This window comes from Harpia harpyja, chromosome 2 (genome assembly GCF_026419915.1).
Source record: "Harpia harpyja isolate bHarHar1 chromosome 2, bHarHar1 primary haplotype, whole genome shotgun sequence".
NCBI lineage: Eukaryota > Metazoa > Chordata > Aves > Accipitriformes > Accipitridae > Harpia > Harpia harpyja.
In genome coordinates, this window is record NC_068941.1 from 69,487,496 (window position 1) to 69,510,138 (window position 22,643).

General features: G+C 37.0%; 1 protein-coding gene across 2 annotated transcripts in view; it reads right to left on the bottom strand.

The window, feature by feature from the left end:
- Positions 1–1,182: 1,182 nt before the first annotated feature.
- The window catches only part of STIM2 (stromal interaction molecule 2), a 77,366-nt gene continuing 55,905 nt past the window's right edge, over positions 1,183–22,643 (bottom strand). The window contains exons 4-13 of one of the 2 annotated variants that reach the window (XM_052780295.1): positions 18,737–18,848; positions 17,947–18,062; positions 16,392–16,569; positions 15,300–15,477; positions 14,520–14,687; positions 14,213–14,313; positions 13,721–13,959; positions 9,873–10,074; positions 9,449–9,597; positions 8,789–9,062 (exon numbers count right to left, since the gene is read on the bottom strand). In XM_052780295.1, the coding sequence (XP_052636255.1) occupies positions 9,025–9,062; positions 9,449–9,597; positions 9,873–10,074; positions 13,721–13,959; positions 14,213–14,313; positions 14,520–14,687; positions 15,300–15,477; positions 16,392–16,569; positions 17,947–18,062; positions 18,737–18,848 (1,481 nt within the window). In that variant the 3' untranslated portion in view covers positions 8,789–9,024. Of the gene's footprint in view, positions 9,063–9,448; positions 9,598–9,872; positions 10,075–13,720; positions 13,960–14,212; positions 14,314–14,519; positions 14,688–15,299; positions 15,478–16,391; positions 16,570–17,946; positions 18,063–18,736; positions 18,849–22,643 lie in introns of both variants that reach the window. The other variant, XM_052780294.1, reaches the window with a different exon arrangement.

The window sequence follows — 22,643 nt, forward strand, 5'->3', positions numbered from 1 at the left end:
AATCAAAAGCATCATCTAGGGGGGGCAAAAAAAAAAAAAAACCCACAACCAAACCCAAACCCAAAAGCTGACTTCAGTGACTGAATACTAGCTTGCTGAAGTTGTTAATTAACCAAAGCTTAGTAATATCCTATGGGATCAGAATGCTCTGTGTTCTGCTTGCTTGGGTGCCAAGTCTTGCAGTAAAACAAGACATTTCTTATAAGCTATGCTATAATAGCTCAATCAAAATTTGCAGAAAAAATTAATAGTAGGTCCCCAACAGAAAGGTATTTAGCTTTCTGAAGATGCAGAGCTGATTTTGGCTTTGCCAGCCTATATGTTTTTTCCATTGATAAACTGTTAACACTGTTTAATCAAGAACACTAAGGACAAACTGAAATGAAACAACTCACACACAGCAAGTTATTGCCTCTGCAGAGGGCTTATTAGACAACTACACAATTGAAAATAATTTATATATGGGTTCAATTACCAATAACCTATTTTTATCCAGGAAAAACTGATTTATTTTGCACTGTAAGTTTTCTAAACATGATTCACACTGATCCCATGGTCCACACCTGTATTGTCACTCACTCATTTATCTCACCGCAATCTTGTCACTTCCACATAGCTGGGACTTTTGGTTACAAGAGAAGCCACTTTTAAAAAGCTCTTCTTAATGTATAGCTAGTGCTTCTTCCTTCTCGGAGTTACTACAAGTTAAAAGGAATATTAAACAACAGCAAGGATTTTTTTTTTTTTTTTTTTTGGTAGAGCGCCACAGGTTCTCAAACTAATCCTCATGCTCAAAATCACAAGGCTATGCATTATTCCAACAGTCATTTGGAAAGGCATTTCACCTTGTTCGGAAGAAAAAAAATAAAATCCAAAAATCTTCAAAATATGAAACAACTTAAACTCAGAAAGCCTCTTTCAAGCAAAAGCCGTAAGATTCAGGATTTCCAAGCCTAACTGTAGCACCCTAGCTGCCAAACAAAACTGTCTCCACCTTTCCCTTCCCAGTAATATTGCTGTAAAGATTTAATAATAGTATGAAGCAAAGAAATATTGGCCAGAATCCTAAGCAGAATGAAGAAAATTTATCTCAAGTTAAATAAATAAATAAAAACCAAAGTTTATATACCCTGGGAGCGGTCTAAGATGAATTAACATTACATAACATTTTCACTAACACAGTTTCACTTTTCAAAATGGAAGTCAGATTTATTCAACATTAAGTGTAACAACACATCAGAAATTAATATCCACTTATAAAATAAAGTAACATGAATAAACACAAGAAAATACTGTCTGAGACTCTCCAAGCAGGACATTTCTCATAAGACTCACAGAAAAAAAAAAAAAAAGATTTTTATATGCAAACAGACTCAATTCCCCAAAACTCAGTTTTTTCCAGTTGTAAAACAATATATAGCTAACGGGAGATAAACTAGAAAGGGGAATGAAATGCATCATGCTGTACAACATCAAAGAAATACTCCAACTGCATTTGTGTACAGCATTAACAACATGCAGTAGGGTGAGGTTAAAAGCCAAGTACAGTGTGTATTTATCAGAGAGACAGAAACTAGTCAGTCTGAGGGCTTTGTTTCTTATTTTAGTTCAACTAATGAAAAGAAACAGAGCTACGAGCAAATAGAGGAAGAGCAGAATCTGCATGGAGAACAACATCTCTTCCCAGAACAGTAAAGCATCTTAAATAAGATTTAAATTGTGCACATATTTACTTGTCTTGGTCCTCTTCTTGCTATGTCATTGAAACATACCTAGATCCAATGACAGGCTTTATGCAAGTATCTACATTTTTATAAAGCTGTAATTAAACAAAACAATGCAAGTCATTCAATTTCTGCTAATCTTTTAAGTCAGGCATTAATATGCTGAACACTTACTACAATTCAGTGTTACTTAAATTAAAAATAAAACCAGGGCAAGACATCTCCCAAATAGCCTTGCTGAAATGTAGGGTATTTTAATTATTTTTGTTGCTTGGAGGAGAGCAATGTGAAAATACACATGCTACCCAATTCATTTCATTAAGAACTATTTAAACAATTTTTAGACAAAAAGCTGGGATCTTTGTTGTTCTACTCAGTTCACAGCCTGACAGATTTCTCTGATTTCTCTTGCCAGTCTTTTTTTTTTTTTAAACAGCAATTTTTTTAAACAAACCCCCAAGATCTCCTACAGTTTTTGTCAGCTATTGAAAAGCAAGCAAGCATAGCGCACATGCAAGTTATTAGAATTAGATAGCCAAATATAACTAACTACAAAGTTCCAAGCAGTAAGTACATCTACATTCCCCTGGGGAGACTCCATCTCACTGGGAGATGGTTTTGAAAGATGATAAAGAACACAGGTTATATGGTTGACTTCAGAAGTTCTCTGCCTTCCACCTGAAGACTTCCAGGAACCCATTCTACCACCTAACAAGCTAATAAGCTAGTACAAATATTCAAGATTTTAATTTGTTTCAGTAAGAATGGACTGATGGCTGACAACTGAAGACTGACTTTTATAGGGCTGGACATACTGACCTTAATTTTAAATGAATTCAAGTCTGAAAATAATTGTGTAGCATCAAGTTAAGATACAAATAAAAAACAAAGGAGAATTTAAGGATAACTTTACTGCTTATACACAAATTGCACCAGTCAATGATGTACCTACTTCAACTGAGGTGCAGCAGTGTTTTTACAATATCCAACCATGATCTAGTCTTTAAAAACCAACTATCTACCACTTATCTATTAGTAATTCTCAGCTGAAAAAAAATACTGTATTCTAAACATGAACATGAATCAACTATCAGTACCTGTTGATTTTTTTAACAGTAGAGGGATCACAAAGAACTGAGTTGAGTTAAAATAAAAGGAATGTAAAGGAGAAAGTCTTAATTCAGATATCTTTAGCACATATCAAACCAAAATTGACTTTAAGACTTGCTATTGAAATCACTACATGAAACTGCTCTGAGGTCTGGCAATCATATAAGTTAGTGCTGTAACTACTAAATTTAATGCTGGGCCAAGAACTGAATAGGTATATGAAGGTAATGCCCTTCAGAGTACGTCTAAAGGAGAAAGGTTTTTTTTCTTGGATAAAGAGTTACTGATCTAAAAACTTTTGAGATTGAATGTACTTCTCATCTCCAGCAATGTAAGCTGTAAGCATTCCTTAGTCTTCTGACTTTGGAGCAGATGAAATACCTCTGAACTCTTCTTCACCCTCTGCAATGAGCAAGAGGAATTTCTTTTTACCCTGCTCAAATGTGCTTTCCTTAACACCTAAGCAGAGACCAACCTTCCCACTTTCATTTCAGTGAAGCATTAAATACACCGAACACACACAAAATTTGGTAAAATTGAGTTTCAAAGTTGTAGAGGACAAAAAGGTTAACACAAATCCATTTTATTTCTGAAAGACTGAAGTGGACTGATAAATACTGTCATCTTGCTTAAGTAATGTCAGATGCAAGAGCAACGGGAGTAACAGTTTAAAGGTTAATATTGCTACAATTTATATGAATCAGTGCATTTTGTTTAGGCAAGAGAGGACTAAGTGGAGTTTCAGATCAGCTCTATCTCTACAGGGCTGGAAGGGAAAGCTATCTATTGAAAACGTGTATGACACTGCTGAACTGCTACTGAAGCCTCAAAGAATGGTTACCTAAACATTTATACGCTGTCAGGCAGTCAAACTCTACTGGCAAAAGCCTTTTTTGGATATTGGTTATATCAACATCTGTGTTTAAGTCACTAGTAGAAAAGCTTACCAGCACTTAAGAATCAAACAGCCTCAGTAGACTTAACCACTGTTCAATGAAGATGCAACACCCAGGATTAAAATGCCTACAGCAATTCAGAGCAAGCAGTGTTTCAAACATGAGATAGTAATGCATCACTTCAGTCAGTGCAACTGGAACAGATTAGAAAACCGTGTTCACCCTACTTAACATATTGTACAAGGATATAAGCAAATAGTAAAGACGCCCAAGAACCAGTAATTCCTCTATTTGGCTTTAAAAAAAATTTTTTTTTTCCCAAAGTTAAGCATTCAGTTTATTTACATTCTTCTCCCCTGCTTGTAAGTAAATGAAAACTAAATGCTTCTTTGCATGCATTATAAAATTAAGGTAGTAATCCCTCTCTAGCAACATATCTTGGAAATGGAATGAAACTATCCTGAAGCTCTAAAAGCTGGTAGTATGAGAAATGCTAATTAGAGCTCATCTCTCTCCTGTGCATGCTGTTTTCCCATATATTGGGAAGCAAAAGGGCAAACTCTTGAAAGCTTCAATTTCTAATTAATTTTATCTTTTTAGGCTTTCAATCAGTCATAAGTTAATGCCTAACTCAAGCTGGCATCCATAAATATCATAAGAAAACTGAAGCCAAGTATCCTTGGCTTCACCACCTTCAAGGCTTCCAAATGAGGAACTGTATTCTTACTATAACATTATTACCTTGACTATGATGGAGAATCTTCCCTCTTTCGGCAAACTGCCCATCGGAAAGTGGTGGGTAATCTGCTACCTAGGTACCAGTGAAGTGGGGAAAGAAAAGTTGACATATGCCCAGAACTGCCAATAAGCAATTTTAAATTCCATCACTGACCAGGGAAAAAGAATCAACTGTTTTAATCTCAAAGTCGACAGCGTAAGCTGGTCAAAAGCATTCCCCATGGCAACCAGAAATGCCTTTCGTAAAATTGTTATGCTATTAAGAAAGAAGTGTCACATAGCTTTAGTGAGAATTGTGGAAAGGTTTGGGTTTGTTCAGTTTTGGAAGAATTGGGGTTTTTTTTTCTTCTTATTTATATATAGAACCACACACTTGACACTTGTTCCTTTTACAGGTGAAAGACTTAAATGGTAACCTCTTAGGGAGAAGCCTTTTAGGCAGCTTCCACAAAGGGGCTGCTTTCCTGACAAAGGACTCTAACAAAATATTTAAGCAAGCAAAGATCCTCATCTTCTGAGAAGTACTGGAGAATTTAAAGTAGAACATGGATTTTAGCTATAAAAGCTCAAAAAAAACCCCAAACCCCAACCCTCTGATCACAACCATTCTGAGTTCAGAGCTTAGGAAGTCCTCAGCCGTTTAAGGATGATGACACTAGATGATTGTCTTGAATGACTGACATGTCTTACAGAAATCCTGGTGGTTGGAATGCTGGCTGGACTCACTGACTGCCAGCCAGTTCAAGTTACACCGTTAAGCAAACGGAGAAAAACGGAGGACCTTTTAAAGCACATCGTCTCATTTCTGAGATGTTGACATATGCCAGGTACTGCAACATTAAGACTGGACTTGATGTTTGCCAGTGAGGGTCTACCTTAGAGTCAGCGCTCTCAACACACCTTACCAAAAGGATGCTAACAGTTTGAAGATGAGCATTTCTACAGTAGCCATAGTAGGAGCAATGCAAGTCACTTAGATTGTGTACAAATTCAGGTGGCAAGATGTGCAAGGGGTCTATTAAAATAACAAAACAAAACAAACAAAAAAAACCACCCCAAAAACCAAACCAACTCCATGAACTTAAAAGTACAGCTTGTGCTCCAACATACAATACTCACCACTTCTGATCATGTTAACTTAAGCTTTTAGTTCTATAATACTTAGTAAGTAGCAGCTATAAGGTTACAGAACAGCTGGTGATAAACTTAGTGTTAAGAGCAGTCTGTGCTCCAAAGATTTGCCATTTTGAAGCCAAAATCTATCACTATGATAATCTCATCTGATTTGTTTGTACAATGCCATAACATTTTTTTTCCAGAAGACAGTTAAATTTTGTATTTTAAAAAGATACTTAACACTTAAACTCACAGCCAATGAAGAGTCCACCATCACCTCTATTTCAATTTTTAGTTATACTTACTACAGAAAACTGACTTAGTCTGTTTTGGCTTCTCAGTATTTGAGCTTGCCTGACTTTGATGCCAGGATTAAGAAGTGCTGTCCTCCCACTCCTCAGTACCAGATATTTTTTTCCATGTGTAAATATTTACTCTCCAGTATCAAAAATGCTGCTTCATCTTTTTTGGTAACGATAGAGCACAGTTCCTCAAACCTCACAATGCAAGATCTACTATCCAGCCCCAGATCTTACTTTAAACTCAATTATTGCTATTGCCTTCTCAACTGCAGACATCAAAATTGAACATTTTCTGGTAGTAGTCTTCTCCATGCTGTTTGGGAGGCAAAATAAGTTCCTTACTTTTATGTATTTTTTCCCTTTGTACATGTTCAAGTACTTCATCAGGCTTTTAACTACAACTCTGAAGGCTCAGCATTGAGGTGGTTCTCTGGCACAAGTCTTTCTGCATCACTGCTTTTTTTGTCTACCATGTACAGAGTGTACAATCTTTGTTCAAAGAGACCATTACCTTGTGATGACTTTTTTTGCAGCTATAGCTGTTCAGTCTGATGATTCAGAGAATAATGGAATATCACGTTCTCATTATTTTCTATTCCACCAATTTTTCTCTTCTCCAAACTTTACCAAACAGTGGATTCCTCCTATGCTTTTCTGTATAGATGACATACACTCATTCTTTGTTAGACAGCAAAACTCTGGATTCCTGTTCTCTTCAGGAATTAATCAAGGTACCAGGAGTTTTAAGGTACTTGCACATGTAAGGTCTCCATCCCATTTTTTAACCTTCCTCTTCTAACCATTTCACTAGCCACAGTAAATGCTTCTGTTAACATCACCACCACTTCTTCAGAACAGAACTAACACATCGGTTATGTACAGTGGAACCTAAATAGAAAATGATAGAAAATACATGTATCACTTGATTTCAATTAGCTACAGGTTTTGAAGGTTCCTTACTAGAAAAAAAATTCAGGCAGTCAGTGATTTAATTCTTTCATACAGTACAGCATGTACATATTGGCAAGAAGTGAGTCCCTAATCACAGGTCCCTGGCAGTGGCACCTGTTACTGAGGCAACTGAATACCCCTATGGAAGAGCTGAAACTATTTAGTCATCACTGGGTAAATTGCTTGTGTTCACTAGAGCAAGAAGTATTTCTCTGGAATGTACCTCAAAAGAAATTCCTGCTCAGTATTAATATTTTCAAACAAACTGAATAAAAGGCACTGTTGCTCAAGCAGTACGTTAGTTGTCTCCAACTGTTTAAAAAAAATAAAAAGATGTTTTTGAACAACTAGCTACTGTTGCCCTAAGAAGGCTTCCTTGTTACCTCGTAGTAATTTCATCTCTCCCTACAAAAGCAAAAGCTTAACATAAAAATTGCTTTTATCTGAAGCATGTCGAGTCTCACCTTTATATCTACCTTTATATCTAAAATTATGAGTTAGTATAACAGTATGCATTATAAAATTATACCATTTACTTCAGACATGTCTGAACAGCTAAATCTTCAAACTATACAAAAATAAAGTGTATGAAATCTTACAAAAAGAGAACATTAAGACATTAATAGCTAATCCAAAAAATATAATAACTTATACATAGCAGTAAGCATAAGCAATGTAGCCTACAACAGCTTTCAATTAACAGGACCTCTGAAACATGTCTGAAACAAGCATCAGCTAAAATTGGAACATTCCCAAGCACAATAATGTTTCCAATTTATTATCTTTACCACAGTACAAACTTTCACAAACCAAATGTCCATTGTCTGTCAGTCTGTAAACAAAAGCTACTATCCCCCCTCCTCATTTTAAGAGGGTGAATATTTTCAGTCCTCAGTCAAGTTTCATATCCATCACTTGCATAAGGAATCAAGAGCCTTTTCTCTTGTTAAATTAGTTTTTTCCTTTTTTTTTTGTTTTTTTGTTTGTTTGTTTGTTTTGTCATACAGCCTGCAGTGAAGTAAAATCACAGTGAAAGTCCTGGGAAAAACATGATCTTTACAGCAGGACTTGAACCATTCTAATAATAAATGCATCTAACAAAGCTTCCCATAGTAAAAGCATGGCATTTCCATTTCCAGAAATCAAGTCAATTAGAAATTCTAAGTTCTACTTAAAAACCCCGAAAGATCTAAAAGTGAAAAGATTCATCTTCTCAGTCAAATACAAGTCTTTCAGTTTCACTTGCAGAGAGACTTTTCCAGTCTGTAAAACAGTAGTGCAATTCAATTAGTTCTACTTCTTTTATTTTTCTTAAAGTCCAGTAGATAAATGTCCTAGCTCTATGGAAAGATAGGAAGATGCTCCGGTAAACAAGAAACTTTGGCAAGCCCAGGAAGGCTTACTAGTCCATTAAAGCTTAGAAGTCCAAAGTGGCTTAAAAATGATTTATGAATAAATTGAAAAAAAAAAAACCAACAAAACAAAATAAAAAAAAACAACACTAAAAAAGACAAACTAAAAAAAAAGAAATAAATAGGCAGAAATGAATGTAAACTGTCTGAACTTTTTAATGATTTCTCATTGACAGCTGGCACGACCTTTGACAGTACAGTCAGTTAAATATAGTTGACCTACAGAGCATTCCATTAGGGCATCCAGTTTGGAATGCTCAAATGGAATTACATTCCTAAAGATTTAAAAAATAGAGTTCTTGTAACATTACTATAGGTTTCTTCTGCCCACCTCACTTACACTTCTTCTTAAAGAAGCTTTTTATTTTCGATGGCTTTTTGTTTTTTTCACCATTTTGGTACAGGTCCTGTGGGATGCTACTTATCCTAGGGACAGAAGCAGCTTCATGGCTGGGTTTACTATCACTGCTGGCTGAAGAACATGAGGTGTGCCGAGGCTTTGGGACTAGGACCCCAGTTGAAAGCTGGTTCATGCTGCAGGACTTCTCCAGGATTCCATTATAAACTTTGCTTGCAGGACTAAAGATCATGCTCTTAGTTTCTGCCATGCCTACACAGTCAGGAGAGCCCCTTGAAATATCTGCAGTTAGAGAAGAGGAGTCTCCTGTAGATGATTCCTCCAGTGAGAATTCTTCTGGGGATGCTTTCTGAGGAGAAAGTGTCTGGTACATCTCAAGACTTGCTGGAGGAGACTGCTTCCTTCCAGTGGATGAATTTAAGGAGTCACATTCCGAACCTGTTTCCTGTACTTCCCTGAGTCAGAGCAGAAAGAGGAGAAAACATAATGAAACTACCATTTCCTTCATGGAGTTAAAAAGGAAATTAATTTAGAATCAATAGCATTAGTCTAAAAGCACCACCCACACTTTTCCTTAGTAGTTAATTAACAAAAAACATTAAGTTAAAACATTAAGTTACAACTTGCATGACATCATTTTATTATCTAAACTTAAGATAATTAGTCTGTGCAATCTTGTTTTTTGTGGGCAGCAGCATCTGCCCAGAATCAGTCATTTGTATCTCACTTCAAAGAACAAAAACTATCTTTCTGGCACGTGAAGTCAGAAAAGTTATGAAATGAAAGAAGGAAATTTAAGCCTATCATATACAAAAAGTTTCTTCAGGACAAGTGTCCCTACCTTTCAACAAGCTCATTTGCTCCTTCCAAAAGGAATTTAACCTTTTCCTATGAGGCCATGTAACAAGAGTAGGTACACGCTCAACATGCTGTAAGAATTGTGTTACCATCCATCTTCTCTTCGCCCAGTAGCTGACATTGCTTTTGATCCTAGTTTCAGATGTAAAAGCCAGTAACATATTGTAATGGAGAATCAGGGTTAGTTCAGTGCACCCTGGACTGTAACATTACTTAACTGTATATGACATGCTAGCTATTTACATACACATACCAGACAAGAACTCTCTCTGTTCCATGTGAACTATATTAATTTATGTTATCCTACAGATTACTTTAACTTTTGGCTTGGTTCAACCTCTAATTCTAAACCGTTAGTCTCAAATAATCCTATCAGAGTTCCAAGCGCTGTTTGCTAATCTCCGTACCATTGTTTATCAGCAGAGAAGTAAATGGCTTCCTCCTCCTCTTCAGTTCGATAAAGAGCTGGGCAGCTCGACACAGAAAGGATGTCAGGGTCAGGGGAGTGCAAAGCATGCTGAGACTGTGGAGATGATGGCACAACATTGCGTCTTGATCGACACAAGCTACTGCTTCTTGCCAGTGTGCTGGGAGGTTTTACAATCGACCCTGAGGCAAAGAAAAAGCAAACCAAAACTCTCCAAGTGACGTTGATGTTAACAATATCTACTCTGAAGACTAAATAGCAGGTATCTGCTTCAGTCACAGTGATTCTTAAACAGCTTTGACATTGCTTGACTGTTTAGGGGGAAGAAAGACTGGCATCACCTTATACATCCTACAGTTAGATGAAGCAGCTAACCAAAATACAACTGCAGCAGTTTTGTGCGGGCCAAATATTACTCTATGTGCACCAAAGCTCTGGCTCACTATGCTCTCTTGAGAACAAAGAGATTCTACTGAAACTCCCAACCCTTTATAAACTAAAAATAGCAGTGCTGAAATTAGTATGTTACACAATATCCTGTATTTTACTTGTGTGGAGATTTGGAGTTTAAAAGAATACGTAGAAGTTTTGCAATGTAGGTATACCTAACCAAAAAGCCAACTGAGATACACTGCATTATTTGAAAGTTACATTACACAGAGAAGACCAATTTCATTTATATAACATGCAGAAAATATATAATCGAACCTCATTTTAAGCTCAAGAATTTCCTATTTGATAACACATTCTTTTGCCAGGCTAACTATGAGTTTCCGGAAACAAAAATATTAAGAATGGGTGGAGACAGCAACACAAGACTTGAGCAGGGAAGTATCTAACAGGAAGTAACAAACTGAAATGTTCCTAATCCAATTCCTCCTTCAAAAGATGATTAGGCAGCAATACTTCTATGGAAATAAATCTACAGACCTGTTTTCAGGCTAGCTGTTATGAGCCTCAGGATTTCTCATACCCCTCCTCAAACTGCCCCACAGAATGCATCACTGCTTAGGCAAGACAGACCATACCCTTACTGATGTTCAAAATGTTTACCAAACACAACACACTAAAAAAATTCAATTATTTTTGTAGACGAGGATGTCTAGCCTGACAAAATGCATTTTATTTTTTGAGATGCCAGTTTAGCATCAGGTAAATTACAGTTTCCCTTCCTGGAATCTCAGAAAAGGTTGAGTTGTCATTCTGTTTTTAGTGCAAGAAATCACAACTTTCACAAAAGAGCAAGTAGCTGCACCTTCCCCAACACTTAAGACTTTGTTTCCTGCCAGGCTGAGCAGAAAAGAAAGGTTTACAAGTTCCAACATGACAGTTGTCATGTAACTCAAACTTTTGGTTTTACTTTTGATTAACTCCCTACTGACCTGAAAGGAGGTGTTGGCAGCTCAAAAATAAGCTTGTGTCATTACAAAAATATTCCTAAAAAAGTAAATGTGAACTGAGATAAGAGAATAAGAATCCCCTTAGCAAATTTGTACTACATGTACAGGTAAACCAGATGCCATCCTACTCACTGGTGTAAAAAAGAACAGGATTGCACCATCAGTGAATTTTGAGAGAAGTTACAAGCATTTTGGTTCCTTGTAGGTGTATATACACAGGATTATGAAGGATTCAGCTATGACAATTTAACACCTAGAATTTTCTCGTACAAATGAAACTCACTAAAAATCAGCTGAATCCTAATCAGTCAGTGGAAAAGTAGAAGTTTCACTATCACCTTCCTGTAATGACTTTGTTCCAGTCTCATACTTCTACTTCTTTATCACCTTTTGTTCTTCAGCTCAGAATTGATTAAACAGATCTATTACTTCACACCATTTTAGCCTATGATCGCAACTGCTGCGGCACAAAGCCGCCTGTATGGCAGACTTCAAATTTTGTCAGTCTTAAGGGATCAAAGGATGCTGGGGCAAGGTAACAGCCCAGGTAGTTCCGTTTAGGTCCAAAGACTGAAACAGTCTTGCTCATAACTGACCTGTCTGCACACTGCGTTTTGCTTCTGCCCACTGCATTTTGCCTGAAGCCTCATGACACAAGCCATTTTGCTTCTCCTTCCTCATGTGCATTTGTCATTTTTGTCTAAAACTTGGGAATAATGTAGCAGTTATCAAACTAACCTACAATAATTTGACTCCTGAACTGGTTTCAACAACAGAACATTTAGCATATTTTCCCTCTCTTTCCCCATGCCCAAGTGTTTCCAGGTTTTTTTACCAAGTAGAAATTTTAAAAGCTAGTAAATAAAGGAGAAGCTATGTGATCACTTTAGCAAAATCAGGCTCTCATGCCTTACCAAAATTCAGAAAAATACACTTAAAGTTTTTGTAATGTTACTAAGATTCAGATAACTCACCACTGAGACAACATCCATTAGCTAAATACTTCCAAATGAACTGAACTCTAACAAAATAATTAAACTATAATTGCAAAAGCATACAGTAAAGTTTCAATTAAGTATGCTCTTATAAACTGTACAAGCCCTTCTCTAATTGTACTTCCTCTGAACCAGCTGCACTTTGCTCTCTGGCTTCACTTCTATGCAAGACCTGAATGAGAAGAGTGGCTAAAAAAAAAAAAAAAAAAAAAAATCTGAAGTCTTATATACATATCTAAGTGTTTTGTCATTTTAGACCATCTGGAAAGTTGTGCTAATAAATGGAGCTCTTCATTTTGAAATCAGACCACAGGTTTCTCCATACAGACTTGGAAGTTTAACTCTAGGCATCCACATTTTACTGGGCCATCCAAGAAATTTGTTGCTAACGTTTAAATCAAAGCCTTCACAGTGACAACTAGAGAGACACTATTCTTTAAAAGTGATCAGAACTTGCAGTAAGTAGTGTTGCATGGGGATTAATGAACTTTTCAATGTGGCCTGTAGAAAAAAGGTTGGTACATTCAGAAGAAAAATGTGTGCCCAAGGCACACTAAATGAAGCCAGCAAAGTGGTGACCATTCTCCGTGTGCTGTTTAAAAATACGGTTCTAATTTCTTCTAAGAATCCCAGCTCTGGAAGAAAAATGTACATATATGACAAAGTTTTCTTCCCTACTCATTCCTCAGCTTGTTATTGTTATTGCTTGTTTAAATAGCTACATGGGAGCTCATCTTTTTGATTTGCCTCTAGAGTCCAGTTAATCACAACTTCCACGAAACAGGCTCTTGTATTGACACAATGACTCAAGATACGAGGGTGGTCCAAATCCCCAGTGTGTATCTTTTGATCATAGTTTAACCAAAGCTGGATTTCCCTCCGTCCAGCACTTGGCCTCTCTGCCTCACAGTCAAACAACCCACTGTATCCAAACACAAACATTCTGCCTGAAAGCTTCCCTTGGACAACAACATGATTTTGTTCCAGCCATTAAAGAATGTTTGAAAAGCTATGTAGCATGCAGCCTCTCAAAGGGTGTGATCTTCCTAGCAGCTCAAGGGACCCTAGACTAACTCCATCCCTTCCATCTGAAAGAATAAACGTGCTAACAGAAATTCAGCATTAGTCATTATAAATTTTTGTCTAAGTGGCAATCCAAGCATGACAAGCAGACTTTCAAAACCTCAGCTGGATTTGCCCCCCACTCCCCCACTGAAATGGAATAAAGGCTTTTTCTTCATGTTATCTCTATTGCAAAACCCAGTTTTCAGTTTATGCAAGTCCCAAAAAATGCATCTGAAATGCTAGATAGAATTTTTGTCCTTTTGACTTTGATCCAATCCTGATTGATTTCAGCACTCTTCTCCCACCTGACTTTAAAATCCCATGCCTCCACAACTTTTCCCCTTTCTTTTCACTTTCTTTTCACTTACCATGAAACTGTGAAACTATTGGAGGAGTATCTTCATCTAAGTCATCAACTCCCCCTGCAATTGGGTAAGGAGGAATGGAAACTCGAGGCATAACTACCCAGCTGTGATCAGAGTAGAGAGAGGAGGTCAAGCTTGGTAGCCCAGAATTGTGTGCTATTTGGAAACCGCAAATCTTCTCAATCTGTTGCCATCGATAAAGACGCTCTCGCAAACATGTCGTCAACTCAGAGAGTGCTTTCCTGAAGAAAAGCACACATTAAAATTACATACACTGTTCTTAATGATAAAGCAAAGCAACACAAGTGCAGTCATTCCAGCACACCAGAAGATCCATGAGGACTGTCCAAATATTTGTACTTTAATATCTTTTAAACTGTTTTATTTAAAAGTGCAAAAACACTTAAGACACTAAGTTCCATAACTCTCAAAAAATTCCATTGTTCCAGGAATTAATAATCAGAAACGAATACACATCCTGGTAATAACTCTTACTTTGCTTCAAGGATTTTATGGTCCACTTCATCTAGGGAGGAGCTGTGTGCAACATGTAATGTCCCAAATACAGTGCTTCTCTTCTTTTTTATCTTTTCTGCCTGAAAAGCAAGATAAAATGAAATGCATAAAACTAGGAGTTATATACTTAACACAGGTAACAAAACATTAGCAATATTGACAGGTAGCAAAAAACAACTCAGAGGAAAAAAAAATATTCAAATGCTTATCTGAATAATTTGTATTTACTATTTCATATATCTAGCAACAGATAGGGAAAGTCTTTAAGTAGCTGAAGAGTCAGTACCTCATCTTTGGCGATTGCTAATTGCATTTCTGCATGCTGTCTTTTGATATTGTAATATTGTACTTCAACTTCATGTGTTAACTGAAGCCACTTCTGCAAAGCTTCAGGAACAGACCAATTACTTCTCAGCTCGAACTCCTTCTCAGCCTTTTTTAAAGCCATGCGAACCTAGCAATCAAGAAGACATAAAAGTGTCACCAAGAGTATCATTAGAACTGACAGCAGAAGAAAGTAAAATATAAGCACCTTTATACCCCACAGCAACACACTAAGGCTTTACAGAGCTTTGGCGTGTGCCAATTGCTGTTAGGAAGGCAGATCTGGCACTTCTGAAATACAGCATATGAATTTCCATATACTGTATTATACTCAGATTTTTTTCTCCTATTATATATAGTCCCTAACTTGAAGCTTAAATATTTTTGTAAGACAGTATTTTTATTTAGTACAATAAATCCAACCTATTGCTACTCACAAGAGACAAAGCTGCTATCTCTCATCTGATAACGAGAGAAAAAAAAGGCTTTTTGTATATATTTTGTTCCATGAATCCAACAACATTATGATAAGCTAATATACAAAGTATAATTTTTTTTATAGTTTCAGGATTATTTTACTAGATAATGGCATGGTTGACAGACAATCATTAAGTGCTCTTAGAATTCTTTTTTCCATTAAAATCTAGCATTAGAGAAATTCTGCTTTAAACACTCCTAAGGATCTAATAAAACCAGGACCAATTTAAAGTCAACACTAAAATTACAAATAGTTTGCAGATACCTGTACTAGCTCTTCCTCTGCATATTTGAGCCTGCTGAGCTCACATTCAGCTCCCTCCCTCAACTCCCTTAGGCGATGAGCTTCCCGTTTTGCGTCATTAATCTCATCCATCATTTTGCGCTCTAGATTTTGCTTTTCCACAGCAACATTTCTATTCTCTTCTTGTGCCTTCTCAAGCCTTCACAATTGAAAAAAAATATGAGAAAAATAAACAGCATATTTGTTAAAAGTTGCAGCCCTCAGGAGAAGAAAATATGTCCAGCAACAGGGCAAGAGGCAGTGGGCACAAACCAAAACAAGAGGTTCCACCTGAACATCACGAAACACTTTTTCACCATGAGGGTGACAAAGCACTGGCACAGGTTGCCCAGGTAAGTGGTAGAGTCTCCATCCTTGGACATATTCAGAAGTCACCTGGACATGGTCCTGGGCAACCTGTCCTAGGTGATCCTGCTTGAGCAGGTGGGGCTGGACAAGACGACCTCCAGAAGCCCCTTCCAACCTCAACCATTCTGTGATAATAAAGACTGTGCAAGCTTCATTAATCAGCAGCAATTACATCACACAACGTGATGTCCACATCAGACAAAATATGCAAACTTTTAGGTGAACCTTCATTAAAGGTGTAGTAAGATCAAAGTACAAGTCTTTATAGACAACTGAGTTACAGGTGCACCAGAGAAGACCATCAACTCTCACACTGTTAAATAAGCAACAGAAAGTAATCAGTTCAGGTCTGTCTCAATCTTGAGAGCTTAAAAACAGGAGAAATATTCTCATTTCCATGTATGTAAGTATTCCAAAGTAAAGTGTAATTATATGAAAAGAACAGTAAATACTTCTAAATCTGTAGGTAAAGAAGGTTGAACCTCTATTCTCCACCTTCATCCCCAAGTTTGTATTGCCTGCTAAAATATCCAGGAGCAATTTCTACTCCAAAACCCATCATCACTGAAATGACAATATCTATGCAAAATGAACAAAATCCAAAGGCAGCTTAATGCAAATAATTTATGACTGTAAAGGATCTGTATTTGTATTTAACCTCAAAACAAAAGGACAACTAAACATTAACTTTTTTTGGTTTTATACCTTTCCTGCAAGTCAAGAAGACTTTGCTCTGCTGTTTGGAGACTTTCCAAGTCCTTCATCATTTTTGTGATATGTTCTCTTGAGGTTCTGTTCTGTGTATATGCAAACCAGCAGCCTCCAAAACCAATAACTATAGAGACTGTTAATATAAAATCCTTCATCCAGTTGTGAGGGGGACCTGTGCAGAGAATAACACTATCATTAACTAGTTCATTGATACAGACAACAGAGTATGGACTTGGTTTTTTTCACCCCCACAGCCTAAAAGGCTTTTGACAGAACCTGATGCTAAACAGAATTCCATCTCATTTATCTCAAACCATCTCCAACAACTACCTTTCAACCTTTCAAATGGATCCCAGAGCATTCTCCATACAACATAAGCAACTCTGCACTAATACAATCTACTTAATCTATACTAAAACATACATTAGATTGAGGAAAGCTTACTAAGCTTTTACAGTACATAGTCTGTATCTTTCTTTAAATGAGTTGAGAGGGCTTCCCCAATTACACTTTATCAGACCAGTAGGAACTTTAGTTATGTTTGAGTAAGTTCTCCCCAGTCTGCACCCTCTGGAATACCCTATGCCAAGTTAAAAATGCACTTGTACAAAATAAAGTAGATTTTAAAAGGGTAAGTAGCTAATAGCAGCACTTTGTAAAAGCAAAACCTGGATTGTCAAAGTATCATATCCAAGATTCACATACAGTGCTTTGTTAGTACAACTTTTATAGCCACTTGCTCCTTTCTAAAACAAACTTTTAAAAGACAGTTTCTGCTAGCATTAAAGGTATAATACAAACAAAAAGTGCTTTTTTTTTTTTTCCCCTAAAAATTCCAGCTCAGATCTGTCAGGCTAACTCAGCTCAGTCAGGCCAGCTTAAATCTGGCCTGACTTTTGCAAAGGCCATTTACTACTCTCCAAACTGACCACCAAGCTCTGAAAGGGCTTGTAGTTCAGGAATATCCAACATGCAACAGATCTGTAACTGTGTACAAGCAAGCATGCAGACCACTGGTGATGTGGTAAGGAAGGGTCTGCATATGCTAAAATAGGTCAGATGTGGAACTGCTGCATTAACTGCACTTAAACTCAGGTCTGCACAAAAGACACTAGTATTGGATTTGCACCACCACCTCCTTTCTTCTTCCTTGAGGAGGGTCATGCCCTCTCATTTCAGCATCCCAGCTTACACTGTCCAAGCTAGTTGGGAAGTGAATATAACATTAGCTATAAGTGTAATTTAAACAGTCAAAAACATTTAGAGGGCACATCTTGTGACACAAAAGGCAACATCCATCTGTCAAGTGGGGTTATACTAAAATTTCTATGTAATCTTACACACAGACATGAACGTTTGTCCTGATCCCAGCACCTTGATAACCTTTCTCAATTCATTGCCCAGTGCCACAACACATGCCAAGCAATCCATCAGTACATTCACAAAATAGATAAGCTGTCCTACCTACAGTATCAAGTGTCACTGAAAATATTCTCTGTTAAAATTCTTACAGGTAAGAGAGAAGAAAAAACTCCAAAAAGTTACTAACGTGTGAGAGGTCCAAATAAAACAACATCCAAGGCTTTAAGCTGAAGCTTCTGTCTATGGCTCCGGTCAATTATTTTCAAGTGAGATATCATGAAAGCATGCTCATTAACTGCTATCCTGTTAATGATAAAGACGAAATGTTACCTATTCCACAAGCTATATTCAAAACCAGTCTATGGAAAGAAATACATCAATAGCATTTCCCACAGTTATATAGATTATAGTTATGCAATTAGAGTGAGAGATATAATACAATGACAGCAGTGCTGTAAAAAACAACATATCAGCATGTGGCAAATGAAGAACATCAAATCATTTCCTATTCTTTTCTTTCTGGAATAATCATGAAATAAATCCATTTGACATAGTTAAAGGTAGTGGTGTATCTGCAGACTTGTGACAACAACTCTCAAATACATGCAATACTCAAATTTAGTAGTTATGGTCTAGAAAAGGGGTTCTGCAGATAGTTTTTGATGTATATCCCTGCAATAGATTGGAAGTTGTTCAAAGAAAGTTCCCTACCATACAGAATTATGCGATCATTGATAAAAGCTTCAATAGCAAGAAACAAAACTAAGATGAAAGGAGTGGCAAGAAGCATTTATGTTTTGAAATATTTTGGCAGAAAAAAAATGCAGCCAGCTCTTCAAAACTGCAAGCACGCTTCTCTTTTCTTGCATTTGACCGTATCTTGTTAGACGTTAGGTTCAACATAGTTGTTCCCACATACAGACTAAAGCAGCAACCTACAGGGAAGCATTTGAAACTAATCCAGAAGAAACTTTCACCTGGGAAGTGTTGTTCCATTGACATTGCTGTCTCTAAAATTCTTTTCATATTGGGGCAGTTCAACAAATTCTGACAGCCACTGAAGAGTGTCTTCTTGAGTCCAGTTATGAACTGGAAGAAAAAGTCAGTTTAGTTACCTTTAATTTTTGTAAAAATCAATAGCAAGACATAGAAGACAAGCAATAGAAAAGCAGGTTACAGTGAGCAAGAGGGTTTAGCCAAATATAATTGCAGAAAAACTAGAAGTAACATTCACCAAGGTGTTTCTGGCATTTTGCCTTTTTCATTATATGCTTCTCAGTGGAAGCTTAAGCAAACTATAAACAAACAAGCACGGAACCAATAGAAACATTTCTTTATTAAAAATTCCACAGAATAATTTAGTGTTTTGCTTTAGTTTAAATCAGGACAGCATCTTGTGAACTGTTATCTACTTAAACTGATCTCAGCCTCAATCCTTTTGTCCTTGCTACCCTTGCAGAACTAAACACGTCAGCAGGTGTTGTAGCCTTTTAAGGCAATGTACCGAGATCTTTCCCAGGGTGATGGCTTAAGAACTTGTTTTCACAAGAATCTTCATAGAGGCTCATGCCTACTAACCACAAAATGGGAGCAGAGAAGAGAGGAAGAGAGGAGATTTTCACTATTTTCTTTCAGACAGAAGAAATTTAACAAGAAAACAATTAAATTTCTCTCGAATATGCCCAAAACAGCTGTATTACATGCAATAATCTTCCCACTAAGAAAAATTATTTAAATTAAACATATGTAGAGAATAATTAGCAATGTTCCTGTATAACAGCAACAGTCTATATTGTTCTCTCCATTTATGAAGTCTGCAGAAGTTTGTTTGCACATGAAAGAAATAAAGCAACAGCCTCCTTCTGGACAGATATACCTTTGCATGAAAAATTCCTCCCCCCCCCAGCCTTTAAACATTTCTCTATCTAAAACTACTTGCATGTATGTGACAATGCTGGTCAGAGATTTCTTTAGCAACCTTATCACAAGGACACATTCGCAGTGGTGAATTCTGACAAAGATACTTTAGAAAGAGCTGCTGAAAGCTTGATAGGTAAGCTGCAGGAAACGGAAATTTTTATGAGTTCAAATTCATATTTCAGTTCACACTGAAACTGAAATAAGGACTTCTAGGTCTCTTGTCTACACTAGCGTAGCTGAAAAATAAGCTTACACATTTCAGATTTTCATCCTTCTAGATAACCGGAGACAGAACACATTTCACAGACCCACTTACAGCTTTAAAAAATAAACTCACAGTACAAACCACTTGTATTCTAACCGTATGAATGGCTACACCTCCTTCCCAGCATGTTGTCCCATTTCTTCCTCTGCTTTTGAGCCACAAACTGTTTTCCAGGTATTGATCTTGCCACAGACTCAGTTTTATCATACTACTCTAAGCTTTTATGCAAAATGTCTGGGCTCTGTTTGTAAACAGATCATTTTCACACTGCAAAGACTCTTAACTGTTTCGTGAAAAATAAGTGATCAGATTTACAAGTCATTCTAACCATCTCAAAAGGGTGGCAAGATCATCCAGAAAAATATCACCTTAACTGCATTTCAGAAATATGTTCATAAACTGATCCAAAGCAAAAGCATTGTTTTTATGTGACATAGGAAAAAAATCACCTAAAATAGCTACTACACACTACAGATTTATTACTGACAGTACAGAACATGCAATTTCAGAAGCCACACAATTCACTGAGTTTATAAACTGAGGGGGAGAAAGAAAAAAAAAGAATATTGAGAATTTTCACTTCTACTGTTGAAAGTATTTTGCAGTCACTCTGTCAAATTTTACGTAAATTTGTACTTTTTTATAATTCAGTAGTAATTTTAAACATATTATCATGTTAAGAAAGGAGGTACATATTGAAGTTGTTTACAATAGAGCCAATCAAATCTGTTCTACTGGTTAGACTGGTGTGATCTTTCCTTCATAGAATATCACAGAAATTTCCCCAAACAAACCAGTTATATTTAGGAAAAAACACTGTGCTATTCCTTACCTATGACTGTATCAGATACTTCCATTAGTACAGAAACTGTGAAAAGAAGCAACTGAAGTCTATCCTGAACTAGAATCAGAACTTGTCCTTTCTGTATTCTTACGCTGACAGTAACTTTTATGTAAACAGGTAACAATTACCTTTCGGTGTTTGTTGTGTCCTTTTAAAGGACCACTTGCCATTGAAGCTAAGCATAATCAATACATACAGTCAAGTCTTATTCTGGGATTTCATGGTCTGAATCTCTGCCCATGCACGTATTTCACAAGAAATTTAGATTTATTATGTAAACTAATTCTGCATTAGTGGAATTCCAGTGTCAGTGCCTGCAAATCCCCAACTTTTCCAGGTAGAACCAGACCCTAAACTACCCTGTCTTCCCTTTCCTACAGCATCACAGTGGAGCCCTGGAAGATTGATTTCTATTAGTGAAAACATTCAGACTGTTTCTTTGTGTTGATATCTTCTATATGCTATATATTAGTGAGATGTATTGCTTGACTTGTCTCCAATAAGACCTTATGACCAACATATATGTTTATTCTACAGCAGCATACAGTACTGAGAAGCAAACTGGCCTTTCTTCAGTAGAAGCAGTTATAGCCTACTGAAATATGACACAAGACAAGTGATATACGCCAGGTGTACTGAAAGGCAAGCAGGCCAGCTGAAATTCATCTCAATCAGCATTGCCAATCAGCATGTGCAAGCTCCTACTAATTAACTGAGGTTGTAACTTTTTTTTATTTTAATCACCCCAAAAGAATACAGTACTTCAGACAGTGGAGTAGCAACTGAGAATTACTTTAAGTTAAATGCATATAGTATTAAAGAGTAACCATAACATCCTTCCCTCACACGTATTTTCACAAATAGATATCTTGAGAGAGAGGATGTCAGCAACATGCCTTGGGCAGGCAGGTGTAGAAGCCACAGTGTTTATACCCCAGTGCAGCACTCAAGTCTCTAGACTTGCATCAGCTGTTCTATTTCAGACCACAAGTTTGGGGGGGGGGGGGGGGGGGGGAGTACTTTTTTTTTTTTTTTTTTTAAACTGCTATTACAACATGCCTGAAGGTAGCTGAAGACAGCAGAAGTAGCTTCAAATTGGCCCTATATGAAAGTTGCTCCTTGCTAAGCCACATTAATGGCTGATTAGAAGATCAGGCTATGTATCATTTTTTCATGTTAAATTTGTACACTGCTTCAGGGCAGGGAGGCATGAAGTAAAACAACATTACACGGTCAGCCTCAGTACTCCTATGGGCTTCCTACTCCTTTCAGAAATCAAATTACATTCGGTAAGAGTATTTCATGGCAAGGAGTGAATGACAGCAATATATTAGGCTTAAAGTTGAGAACAGGCTGACCAGGGAATACAGAAAAACACAAGATTGTTCTGTATCAAGCACACACAAGGATTCATAAGTTAGTTTTGTTTTAGCAGGACCTTCAGCAGCAACATCAGCATGAAATATGCTGCCACCAGTAGGTGTTTAAATAGCATGAAAAAGCAAAAGAGAGGAGTAACCCTGACTATCTTTTCAACAGTTTAAGATTACAACTCTTGTTTCCTCTCACACAGAAGGGCCAGTCTGCAGCACTGTACTGGTCCTGCCTGGAACAGCATGCAGCATTATGTAACTCATCCTTAGCCAAGCCCTGTTGGCATGTATTTCCAATATCCGGATTTTTAAAACCTGAGACAGCAAATGATTAAGAAAGTGCAAGGCGACCATAACATCTTTGTGGTATGCAGTTTAGTCCCACTTGCTGCAAGAAGACTTGTGCAACATTACCTCAGAACACAACAGATGATCTCACCTACAAACATAAAGCCATTTTTTTTATCTTCTTCCCCTAATAA